The sequence below is a fragment of the Mauremys mutica genome, chromosome 4, assembly GCF_020497125.1.
Source record: "Mauremys mutica isolate MM-2020 ecotype Southern chromosome 4, ASM2049712v1, whole genome shotgun sequence".
Lineage (NCBI taxonomy): Eukaryota > Metazoa > Chordata > Testudines > Geoemydidae > Mauremys > Mauremys mutica.
In genome coordinates this window covers 122,728,031-122,740,478 of record NC_059075.1, presented here as the reverse complement: position 1 = coordinate 122,740,478, position 12,448 = coordinate 122,728,031, and the positions used below count along the sequence as shown (strand labels likewise).

The following is a 12,448-nucleotide window of genomic DNA, read 5'->3' as shown; positions in this document are numbered from 1 at the left end:
GGGGTTTTGCTTTATGTAGCAAAATTGAACCAAACTTTATCTTTTTGGAGTTGCTGTTGATGCCTCCATAATTCAATACATGGCATAAAGGATGAATGAGACTTAGATACTGTGTTTAATTTGCAAATATCCCTGAAGACCTTCCCATCTCTATGGTACCAGTACTGTGAGTCTTACCTGTTTGCTGTCGGTTGGTTCAGTAACTCCCATATTCATCATGGTTTGTATTTCTTCCTGCAGAACTGCAGCCATCTTTTCAGAAATACAGTGATACTATTGCTGTATCTGAATGGAGTCCTACAGTGGTGATATGTTCTTCTGACTGGTCTGTCTTCTAGTAGTGCTCAGTCTTCCCTTGCAGTTCTTTGTTCTCTGAGATGTGGCTCAGATGAGGTTCTTCCTGGTGTAACCGTAGCCTGTCTAGATCTTACATCTTCTCCATCCTCCACCCTTGTCTGGCTCATTGCTTCGCTCCAAGAGAGTTAAGATATATTCTCACCACACTTGGCATTTGTCTGGGATAGCTGTCTGATAACTAACAGCCTTGCTTTCTTCAAACTTACATATTGTCCTTCCCATTCTGCAAGTAACTTATTCTGTTGCAACACTAAGGGTATGTCTTCACTACTGGCCGGATCTGCGGGCAGCGATTGATCCAGCAGGGATCGATTTATCGTGTCTAGTCTAGACACGATAAATTGATCCAGCAGGGATAAATCGATCCCCAAGCGCTGTACTCCAGCTCGGCAAGAGGCGCAGGCAGAGTCGACAGGGGAGCGTAACTTAGATCGAGTTCTTCCCACCCCCTGCAGAGTAGACTAGGCCTAATAAATAAAACCCTCTGTCCTGGTATTAGTAGGTTTTGCTTCCTCATTACGCTCTAACTGGGGGCTTCCTTAAAATGTTCTTGTGCCAGCTTGCTCATTTGGAAGAGTCCGTTGCTCACCTGAAGCTCTTGACTTGCTTTACTTTCCAGGCTTAGCTGCGGTTCCCAAGTTTCTTGAAGAACGCGTAGCAGTCCTCAAATCTGTCAGACATAATAGAACAAAGTAAAAGCTATAGATACCTGAGGTATTTACACATGAGCGGTCACCTATCCCAGACTGCCCATGTAGCACTTATAGATTCCACTGCATCTTTTAAACCTTTCTCTAGGGCTGCATTTGATTCCCTTTTATTTCCAATTGTCTGTACAGTGGCTACATAACCTTGGAAATGACATTTCTGGTGTTTGTGGTATGTCCTGGATAACAGTTGAACAAATGCACTCACCACCTGCTGGCTGGCTTTTTAATATCTTCTTTGGGAAAAGCTTCTGGGTACATAGTCATTAACAACCATTAGATACTGGTTATCCAAATAACTGCATTCTAGGGGTCTTGCAGCATCCATCATTACGTGGGGGAAAGTGACACCTCCTACAACTGGAAATATCACAAGATGTGTAATCACCTTTTTTTCTTAGTGAAGGCAACTTTCTGGATTTTCAGGCCGGGCTTGAATCCATTCCTCTACTTGTTGATACAAATCAGGCCAATAAAATCTTAGTGCTATCCTGTCCTAGGTTTCCTCTTGTTGGTGCAGAGGGGTCCTGCCTATGGAATTGTATGTCAAACCTTTAGGACCATTCCTCTACAAGCTTTAGGGATTACTGGCTTCTTCCTTTTGTGGGCCATTCTGATACATACTTATCTGGGGTCCCATACTTGGACATAGTTTATACCTTCACTGGTATACCCCTGACTTCTACACCACTTGGGAGTATAGAGGCTGAAGAGTGAGATCTGACTGTAGAACATCAATACTGAGAGGGTTGTACTACATCCACCTTCATCTTTCTCTTAACCTCATCTCATCATGCCTTACCCTCTTCTCCAAGACTTTGTATTTTAGCTTTTCCTGGCTCCTCAACAACCTCTTGGTGTGATTCCAGGTCTTTCCTTTTTTATCCCATGATTGAATCACTACGCAAACTGTAATGGTTTCACTAAGAAGGCCTATGAGAACTAGAAAACCTCGTCCTCATACCCTATTGGAAGGGAGCGTTCCTACTTTAACCTGCATCATAAAACAGTGATGTGTACTTCAGGAGCTGCATAAATCCCTCAGTCCTCATACATACAACCTGAATGTGGCAGCTTGGGCCAGATCTCTTGCAAAGAAGAAACTTCTCAGAACTCCCTTTATCCAGCAGCACTCTTACCTCCAGACCATCATGCAAAGCCTTGTGCAACTGAACAACACTTACTGGTGCATAGCTAATACACCTCTACCTCGATATAACGCTGTCCTCAGAAGCCAAAAAATCTTACTATGTTATAGGTGAAACCGCATTATATCGAACTTGATTTGATCTGCTGGAGTGCGCAGCCCCGCCCCCCTGGAGCACTGCTTTACCGCGTTATATCCAAATTTGTGTTATATCGGGTGGCGTTATATCGGGGTAGAGGTGTATCTGGTTCCTCTTGAGGTACCTAAGCTGGCAATTGTGAGTTTTTAACAGGGCAGCCATTAGTTTATGCCTCATCTGGTCTCAATAAATGAGGTTCCTTCCCCTCCCTCTCCCTGCTTTGTGGTCTTAAAACCTGCTTCACACACACCCATTTCTTCCAATCACCCTTGTCCCTCAGTCTTCCCACATCCAGTGCTCCCCAAAGTCTTAGTGGGGACCTGGTTTCTTAGTGGTATAGCTGTTCAGTGGGCCATCGGAGAAATCTGTTATATCTACTACCTGCTCATTGGAATTAGATTGTTCATAAGTCCAAGTCTTGACCTCTTAGTAATTGCAGTAGTAAATGTTTATATTCTGGTAGTGCTTGGAGGCCCAGCTGGGATTGGGACCCCATTGACCTGGGTGCAGTAAAAACACAGACTCCCTACCCTGAAGGGTGAACAATCTGAAGTTCCCATATCCAAGATCTCTCTGGTCTGGCTGCCGCAAGAGTGTAGCTGAGCTAATTGTTCATGGCAGAGTCTGACTGCTTCCCAGAACTGCTCTATATCTCTTCACCAATCTATTTTCTGTTACCTCTGCAGTCACTAATTAAATCCTCCTTTGTTGCATGATGGGCTGTTATGGCCTTCCCTTGCCTGCAGGGCCAGTAGTCCACTCCATCTGTCAGCCATGCAAGGGTAGTCACTGTTCATTCAAAGCAGGATAGCTCTCCTGTACCCCAGTCTTCTCCCCCCTGCAATAAATCAGGATCCTTTAGGTTCCCGCCTCACTATTCTCCCTCTAGGTTCTGAGTGTCTAGAGCTGCTCTCTCCTGTCTCTGTTAAAGAGGTGGCAAGGACTTTGTCGCTGAAGCCCACATCTCTCAAAATTGCCAAACTAGACCTCTGGTCATTACATCCTCCCTTTTTGATACTGGAACAAGGAAAGCCATGGCTGGAGACAAGGTTAGGACAGAGAGGAACCATGGCTGGAGGGAGCTGGCCATTGCTCAGTTCTGGAGGCTGCCCAGAAGCATGAAATAGGCACCCTCTGCAGAGAGGTCACTGGCTACATGGGAAGTTGTTCTCATGCCACAGGGCAGAATGAAACCTACAATGAAATCTGAGAAGGGTGTAGCTTGAAAGAGGTGTTTGTTCTGAGAAACCAGCCATTTCTCATCTCTCCTGCTGTAAAAGGGAGGGTTAAACCTTCCCTATTCACCTGTAAAGTGCAGTAGACAACTGCCCAAACTCTCAACCTTGATATATCAGGGTGTGATGAGCAGGGACGGCTCCAGTGTTTTTTGCCGCTGGCGGGGGGAAGCCACGATCAGCAGCAACTCAACCGCCGCTGCTTCATTCTTCGGCAGTTCAGCGGCAGGTCCTTCCCTCCAAGAGGGACTGAGGGACCCGCTGCCGAATTGTCGCCGAAGACCCAGACGTGCCACCCCCTTCCATGGGCCGCCCCAAGCACCTCCTTGCTGTGCTGGTGCCTGGAGCCGGCCTGGTGATGAGAGGAGGTAGCTTCCTACAGCACAAGATGAGTAAGAAGGCATATGTATTGAAGGTGAGGTCCATTACCTAATGAGACTGTATGAAGAAGCATTTCCCATTGAGGAACAGGAATGCAGAGTATGTTTCACAGGTGCATGTGATTGGTTGATGAAGGACCTCGTACTCCATGATTTGCAGACTTCTGCAGAATTGTAATCTAGTATCTCAGCTTTTTATTATACAAATCTTCTAACCTTTATGGGTGCAGAGATGTCTGCCTGAGTCTGCAGACAGCCTGCAACAGTAGCACTAAGAGGGTCAGTTCACCATGGTGTTAATGCTGATGCCCAGTATGGATGACCGTTCAAACCACAGCCTTGTTAGCTATTGGATTATTTTAATGGAAAAATCCAGCTAATCCCTGCCACATCCTTCCCAAACTGCTCCCCATGCCCCTTGGGTGCAAAAAAATCCAACTGTCCCCTGCTCACCTGCCAGATTTTCAGCTTTCCCTTCCAGCTTCTACAAGAGTGAAGGTTCTGTGGTATGTAATACATTAAACTTTGGCAGCATAACACAATTTAATAGACCTTAATTAGTACAATTTTCCTTATATATTTCATACTTAAATAACATCCTCCATTTTTAGCTGAAGTTGTCCCACAGTGTGCTATGTTGAGATTCACCAGTGATGGGAACGGGATGGGTGCACTGGGATATCTTGTGTAACTCATGTAAACCCAGTATGACTCTTTGATGTAGCTACTAGAGGGGGACACATAAATTGATTCGAGGCTGCAACTGCCTCCAAAAGTTAGTGGACGTGGTCTCTTAGCTGAAGTAGTGGAGGTTCATGTTTTTAGATCCTGAGGTTCCCTGGGATCAATGCCTGCAAACTCGGTTTGTGTTCCGTAGAGTCTGCAATCGTCCCCGACCACCTCCTTTCTCATCTGAATATTCCCCCCCCTCCCCCAATGCTGTACCCGTAAAACAGCCTGATTAAGACAATGGGAAGGTGGCTAGCCAGGGCGTGTAAGATGAGGACAAATGCAGGCCAGCCGCAACGCACACAAGGGGTTAACGCTTTTCTGTTGCTCTCTAAAGTCTGCCACACTGCCGGAGCCCTCGGGGGTCTGGCCCTGGGTTCTCCGATTGCAGTGGTGAGGGGAGGGGACAGGGGAGGGGGGCTCTTTGGGCAGCCCTGTCTGCCAATCAGCGAGCCGCCAGCCGCTTGTCCCAGCCTCCTCTGACTCTGCAGCAGAACGGAGCTGCCCTCTGCGCGCTGCCTCCCTCGCTGGCTCTTTCTCTTCTGCCATCTTCCGCTGCAAAGCATTGCTGGGAGCCGCATGTGGGTGACGCAGCAGCATTGTCTGCAGGCACAGGAAGCTGCGGACCGGGTCTGGAAAGGAGCGAGCTGGGTTCGGGGGGCGGCTCTTGAGAACATGTCTCCTGAAGAGCTAGGGGGTTGTTGATTTACCCACTGTAAATCGGAAGGAGTGGAGCCAAGGAGAGCCCTGCAGCTCGCAGTGCAGGCAGCGAAACAAAGGGGCTCGGAAACTTCACCCCCCACAGCCTCGGCAGCTCCAGAGGGACGTGGCACACAAGGTCAGGCAGCTAGCAGAGCTTCCTTGGCGGGGGAATGGATGGGAACCCCCGGGGGGGAGGCACTCAGCTGCCATCCACGTTTCTGCAGAACAATGCTGTTGGCGCTGTTCTGTGAGATCCCGCCCTCTCAAAACAGCTCCCTGCTGGGGCTCGGGCTGTCCTCTCTCATCTGACTGGGGTTGGCTTGCTTACGTGGGGTCCCTGCACCTTTTTCTGGGGGTTATTCTAAAGTGGGAATCTAGTCGCCCGTTCCCTCTCTGGGAGCATTTTCCACTTGTGCTAGTGATCGTCGCAGTGGGGTGTTTCAAGGCTGGGAGTTGGCGTTCTCCCTCCTGAGATGAGAGCAGAGGGGACACATTTAGGGTCCTCCACCCCAAACTGCCTTGTTTGATTAGATGGTGGATCAGGGTGTGCCCCCTCCCACTCAGAGCAGGGTGTGTGTCTCTGAACAGTCAGCCACCCCCTGGAGTGCCCAGGGCAGGGGGTGTGTGCATTTCCCTCTCCATGCTCTGATAGGCATTGAGGCGTGTGTGTCTAAATACCCCCAGACCCTGACCTTTCCTTTCAGTGTGTGCTCATGGGAAGGCTGGCTGAGGGAGGAAAGTCTGGTTGTGGACAGCACACTGTGCTGCTCTGGGAGTGGAGGCAGCCACTTCCGCCCGCCCGCAGCCTTCTCAGAAGGGCGGGGAGTAACTGGAAAGCAGCCCTCCCTGGCAGAGGCTTCCTTTGGGGGGACGTGCATCCCCTGGGGTGGGGGAGTGAGCCCAGCCCATGCCCTGTTTCCTCCTGGCAGCAGGAAGCACTGCACTCTCCTGGCACATGGGAGTGCCAGCAGGAGGCTCCTGAAAATGTAGCCATAGCAACAGCCAAGTAAATAAAGCACATCTGTAACGGCAATCTGGGTGGTGGGTGGGGTGGAGAGCAGAGGCAGGAGGCTTGGCACTGGTAGCCCAAGAGCCTTCCTGGGGATGCAGGTGCCTGTCACTAACACCTGGCTGTAGGATGTTGTCCTTGAGTTAAAGGCAGGAAGTCCAGCCCTGGGAACATTCCCAGAAGCCTCGAAACCCTGCCACCTTTTGGAACTGTTCATTACTGTGAAATCCAAACTGGAAGGCAGAATAGGAAGACACTTCTAGCTACCTGGCACCCAGCACAGGGCTGTGCGGTTTCCCTGTGAGATTGACTGCCTCCTACACCAGAGCAGGGGCTGGCTGTCCTGCACTCTGTCTGCTGCTTCAAGCATTTGAGTTACAGGGATGCATCATGCCCCAATTCGGCTCCTCAGGGAAACGGGCCGGGCTTCCTCTCCTCTACCCTACACTCTTTCAAAAGAACTAGTCCCCATACATGTGCACACTCCTCTCAGCATGGTCTGCCAGGGACTTCTGGGCTGAAATGGCTAGATAACTATCACTTGTGTAGCTCAGCTCTGCTAACGATGAACAGGTGTCTCTGCTGGGAGTGGAGTGGAGCAGCTGGGGGTGGAGTGGAGGACATCTCTTCCGCAGCTACTGCAGCAGTGTGTGAAAAGAATGTTCTCTCCCTCGCATCTGGACATATCCAGGCTGGCAGCAGTTTCTTGTTCCCTTGCTTACGTATCTGTGCTTCTGTTTGTCTCCTTCCTTTTCTTTTTCTGACTCTCCAATAGCTGCTGCTGGAAGAGCACGCAAACAGCGACCCCAAACTGGCACTTACAGGAGTCCCTATCATCCAGTGGCCCAAGAGAGACAAGGTAAGAGATGGGGCTGTACCATGGCCCAGCCAACTGCTGGTGGTTTGGGTTTCGTCTGATCTCTCTCCTCCCTATTGCTTCTTCTGCGGAGAGATTGCAGTGGTGGAAGTGGAGAGCAGAGTCCTGGAGCCCAATTGCCCTGTGACCCTCCATAGGGGAGGGGAGTCATGTTCCCGGCAGCCCTTCCCAGAGTCACTTAAATGCAGGAATATGAATGGGAGGAGGCAGCAAGATGCAGGATTAGAGAAAGTGGTGCTGTCACATTCCCCACTTCAGGTGAAATGCAAAGTGCAGAAGTGAAAGATAAACATAAACCCAAGTGCGCTTCTGTGTACAAGAGTTGGCACCCAGCGGCAAGCACCTCTAAGCCAGTGAACTTTCCATAAGTGGCTGCCTTGGAGCAGAGTTTGGGCCTCCCACAGATAGGCCCTTTATCTAGTGTCTGCTGTCTTAACAAGCCCACAGCAGGGTGAAGCAGGCAGCTTCCCCACCCTCATGGGTATCAGTCCCAGCTATGCTTCAGCTGTCCTGCAAAGAAATGCTTCCCAAAGGTGGCAGCTAGCTAGCGATCCAGAGTGAGTGCTTCAGACTCTGCCCTCACATCCTATCCATGAATCTAAGTGTGTTGGTCTGAATACGATTCACATGCAAACGGGAGTCACCACTCTCCGTCAGTTCCATCCATAGTTTGCCATCCAGTCATGGAGCTGAAGTGATGCCATGTGATTTATTTGTTCAGTCACTTGCTGCTAGTGGTGAATAGTCACAGGGAAAACTTAGTGAAAGGTCTCATAGGCTGAAATGTTTGCCTAACCTATTCAGCGAATATATAGGAATAAGCAGTGAGGTCTAGATTTTAAAAGGTACATGGGAGTTAGGTACCTAAATACTTGAAAAAATAAAATAAAATTGTACATTCATAAGTCAGAATTTGTTCCCCAAAAGGGAGTGAGCGTGCTGGACAATGGGCTCCCTCTAACAGAAATTATTGTGTTGGCAGTTGGCCAAGGAGTTTTTCTGCCTTCCTATCTCTTGACTTGGAGAAAGGGAGATACAATAAGCCCCCCACTCAGGCCCTTTGGCCAGTGGGTCTGCAGCTTACCCCAGCTAGAGATTAGTTTATGCCCCATAGCTCTGTGAGGGTTGATAGTCTGTCCCTCTTGTTCTGGCTGCTCTCACCATGGGTGTTGCTCTTAGAAATGTCAGAATAGGATGTCTCTTGGAGGAGAATTTGGGAACTGTACAGCTCCAAGGAGCAATGCATCAATATTCAGGCTTGGACCAAAAAGCCTTCCTAGATGAGGAGACCGTTGACCAGCCCTAACAGGCTGAGCTTGGATCCCAGCTTCCCAGTGGTATAAAGCACTGGCAGTTGGAGAATTTGCTGCAGTTGCATGGAGAAGACTGTTGCGAAGGTGCTTAGCAGCTGGGCCAGTTATAAACAATTTCAGATTTGGCATACTTTCCCAGTCCCTGGCCCTGGGTCAGAAACAAGTCTCACCAGGGGAAGTCTGGAAGGGAGCGAGCCACTGTCTTAAGATCATAGTGAGATGTAGGGGCCCATTTGCAGCTCTGACTGGACTGGAAGAAGAGATTGGGGTATGGGTTGGGAAAGAAGATAAGTGCTGCAAACAGTCACTTCCCTTCCTTGGTTCATGGTATGAAAGTGCTGACTTCCCACTCGACTCTGTGGTGTAGCAGTCTAGTGGCTAGGGATCTAATCCTGCCTTCCCTTGGCTACGTCAATTCCCAGCTCTGTAAAATGGGGAAAATGCTGACTGGGCTGAGTCTGTGCAGTCCTTTGAGATCCAAATGAAAGGTGCGAGACGGGCTTGCTGAGATGCTCCTGCTGCCCGAACATGACAGAAAGCGGTGAGCCATGAGCCTCCCAGTCTTCGACCTCTCCTTTGTGCTTCTATCGCCAGCTAAAGCTCCAGGCCCGACCGAAGGTGCGCCTGCCCACCATCCCCATCACCAAGCCTCACACCATGAAGCCAGCCCCACGCCTGGCACCTGTAAGGCCCACAGTGTCTCCAATAGTGTCAGGAGCACGACGGAGGCGAGTGCGGTGCCGTAAATGCAAGGCCTGCATGCAAGGCGAGTGCGGCATGTGCCACTACTGCAGGGACATGAAGAAGTTTGGGGGGCCTGGTCGCATGAAGCAGTCCTGCGTCCTCCGGCAGTGCTTAGCGGTGAGTTCTGCGGCAAGTTACGTTGGGGGCAGTGGCTGGCCACTTGGGGCCAAGGATGGAGGAGAATTTGCTTGAGCCTTCCACTCCAAATCTGAATTTGACAGCAGAATTTGGGGCAACACAAGGGAGCGCCTGGAACTACCCATCCCCCAAGCTTGAGGGCACTTCCTTTGGGCTGCCCGTCTCCCTGGTTTCACTCTTGGCTTCCTTTGTAGCCCAGGCTGCCTCACTCGGTCACGTGCGCACTTTGCGGGGAGGTGGATCAGAATGAGGATTCGCAGGACTTTGAGAAGAAGCTCATGGAATGCTGCATCTGTAATGAGATAGTTCACCCTGGCTGCCTGCAGGTGAGGTGGGCCTAGGGACATGGGTTTTGGGTCCACACTCATGTAGGGGGTGGGGGCAAATGGCTGAAGGGTGGTGCCTAACCACTTGGTATGTCCCGTCTGCAGATGGACGGGGAAGGGCTGCTGAATGATGAATTGCCCAATTGCTGGGAGTGTCCAAAGTGCTACCAGGGTGATGACTCGGAGAAGGGCCAGGTAAGAGGAGACCCACTTGCCTGGACAGCACCAGTGTGGGGAGAATGGGAGCACTTGGATTGCCCTCTAAACGCACACCCCACTCATTCTTCTCAGGTGGGGGAGGTCTGTGGGGAAGCAGGGAGCCCAGCTGGTTGTGGGATGCTACTCACTCTGGACACTGAGTTGCAGGGAGAATTGAGCAGGGTCTGAGGTCACCATGCCCATGGAGCCAGGCACGTGTGCATGTATGTGCATGGCCACATGGGGTCAACAGGAACTGATGCTCTAGAGGGCAGTGAGTGCCACTTCAGGCAGGTGGGCACTGGTGGAGCTGTGGCACCTCGGTGTGGCCAGGTGGCTTGCGGGCACTGGTGAAGCTGCGCGTTGCTAACTTCCAGTGGAGCTGGTTCATAGCTCTTCCGTGTCCACCCCCCACGACGTTCACAGAGAGCCCGTCAACAAGCAAACTCCAGCATCCTGCAGAAGAAACGACTCCTCAAAGGGCACTGGCGCCCAGACCCTGCCACCAAGCAGCGAGCAGACTATGTGCGGCGCCGGCTGGCCAAGTGGAGGCTGGCAGCGCTGCCTAGGCAGCAGAACTACAGTTACCAGCTCATACGTAGAACTGTGCCTGTTGCCCCAGAGAGCAGTGTCCCAGCAGAGGCGAGCAAGGTGGGGGACCCTCCTGCAGGGAGTGGGCCTGCAACTTGGGAGGAGATGAATGTGGCCAGCCTGGGTGCAGAGCTCAGCAGTGGGAAGGGGGCAGGTTTCCCATCGGCCTCAAGGACATAGTAAAGCCTTGTGGCTTAATCCTTCCATCACCACTCCCTTAGGCAAAGGACCTCAGTGGGTACTTAGCCATCCTGAAAGTCAGGCTGCTTGTTCAGGTGGCCAGGTGTGGCTTTAGGAGCTGAGCTCTGATCACATAACTCCTAAAAGCTGGTGCTGTTCCCAGCCAGCCTCCAAATCTCTGCCCCTCCCGTCAGTGTGACTCCCAACAGTTTGACTGAGTCTTCTATGCAGGTGGGTTTGCAAATGGTGGAGGGGCCTATGGCCCCTCCCTGGAAACCAGTTGTGGGTGAGGCCTGGTGAACTTGCCATGGCCTGGGTGCGAGGTTACTGTAAAGAAGATGCCCGCAGCCTGGATGGTTGGCTCGAGCCCCTCTGCCTTTTATGTTGTAACACTCTGCACTCCCTACCCTGGTTACTACAGGTCAGTGTTGGGAAAGCAGACTTGCCATATGGACAGTGCTGGGCAAGCTCTTCTTAGCCCCTCCTCCACATACTGGGCACTGCTGGTGCGGACCCCGCTATTCAGTGCCCAGAGAAGGTGGTCTTGCCCAGGTGAGTGGGGCCCTGCATCAGCACAGTGGCGGTGTGTTCCCCTGGGGTTTTGCCTGCTGTGCCATCGGGGGGTGCTGTTTGGGCCTGGCACTGTTGATAGGTGAGGTGTTAACTCCCCTCTCCTCTGGCTCCTTTGCAGAAGCGGAAGATGGAGGAGAGTGACGAGGACACAGTGCAGGCCAAAGTCCTGCGACCCCTGCGGAGCTGCGAGGAGCCCCTGACACCCCCGCCACACTCGCCCACCTCCATGCTGCAGCTGATCCATGACCCGGCATCGCCGCGGGGTGTGGTGACGCGCTCGTCCCCGGGGGCCGGCCCCAGTGACCACCACAGCGCCAGCCGGGACGAGCGCTTCAAGCGGCGGCAGCTGCAGCGGCTCCAGGTCACAGAGCGCACCATGGTGCGGGAGAAGGAGAACAACCCCAGCGGCAAGAAGGAGCTGTCAGAGGTGGAGAAGGCCAAGCTGCACGGCTCCTACCTTACGGTCACGCTGCAGAGGCCTGCCAAAGACCTGCACGGCACCTCTATTGTGCCCAAGCTGCAGGCCATCACCGCCTCCTCCACTAATCTGCGGCACTCTCCCCGCGTGGTCGTGCGCCACTGCCCAGCCAGGACGCCCCAGCGGGCCGGGGAGGAGGAGGCGGCAGACGAGGAGGAGGCGGCAGACGAGGAGGAGGAGGAGGAAAGCACGGAGGAGGGCGGGGTGGCCCGGCTGAATGGCAGAGGCGGCCGAGCGCAGGACGGCGAGGAGAGCTGGATGCAGCGTGAGGTGTGGATGTCCGTGTTCCGCTACCTCAGCCGCAGAGAGCTCTGCGAGTGTATGCGGGTGTGCAAGACCTGGTACAAATGGTAAGTGGGGCATGGTGCCATCCCCGCCCTCATCAAAGGCAGTGGACCCCTGCCAGCTGGTCAGTACCAAATAGGAGAAGATTAGAGCTGGGAGGGTTGTTTCAGTCTCAATTGCGGCCTCATCGCAGCTGGTGCATATTGGGGCCCTGGCAGAGGTGCCATGTCCCTCTGGCTCTTGGGTGAGTTATGTTGGTGCTAGAAGCTTGTCATGCTATTTGTGCCATACCTGCTCTTCCAGCCTCAAGAAATAACCACCTTTGCATGGCTCTGTTGGG

The 12,448-nt window shown here is 52.2% G+C and overlaps 1 protein-coding gene across 7 annotated transcripts in view; it reads left to right on the top strand.

Moving 5' to 3' along the window:
- KDM2A (lysine demethylase 2A) overlaps positions 1–12,448 on the top strand; it is a 70,873-nt gene that overhangs the window by 50,821 nt on the left and 7,604 nt on the right. For 6 of the 7 annotated variants that reach the window (XM_045014086.1, XM_045014087.1, XM_045014089.1 and 3 more), the window contains 6 exons: positions 7,181–7,264; positions 9,190–9,456; positions 9,672–9,803; positions 9,909–9,998; positions 10,428–10,652; positions 11,464–12,173. In XM_045014086.1, coding sequence (XP_044870021.1) covers positions 7,181–7,264; positions 9,190–9,456; positions 9,672–9,803; positions 9,909–9,998; positions 10,428–10,652; positions 11,464–12,173 — 1,508 coding nt within the window. The remainder of the gene's footprint in view (positions 1–7,180; positions 7,265–9,189; positions 9,457–9,671; positions 9,804–9,908; positions 9,999–10,427; positions 10,653–11,463; positions 12,174–12,448) is intronic. The other variant, XM_045014092.1, reaches the window with a different exon arrangement.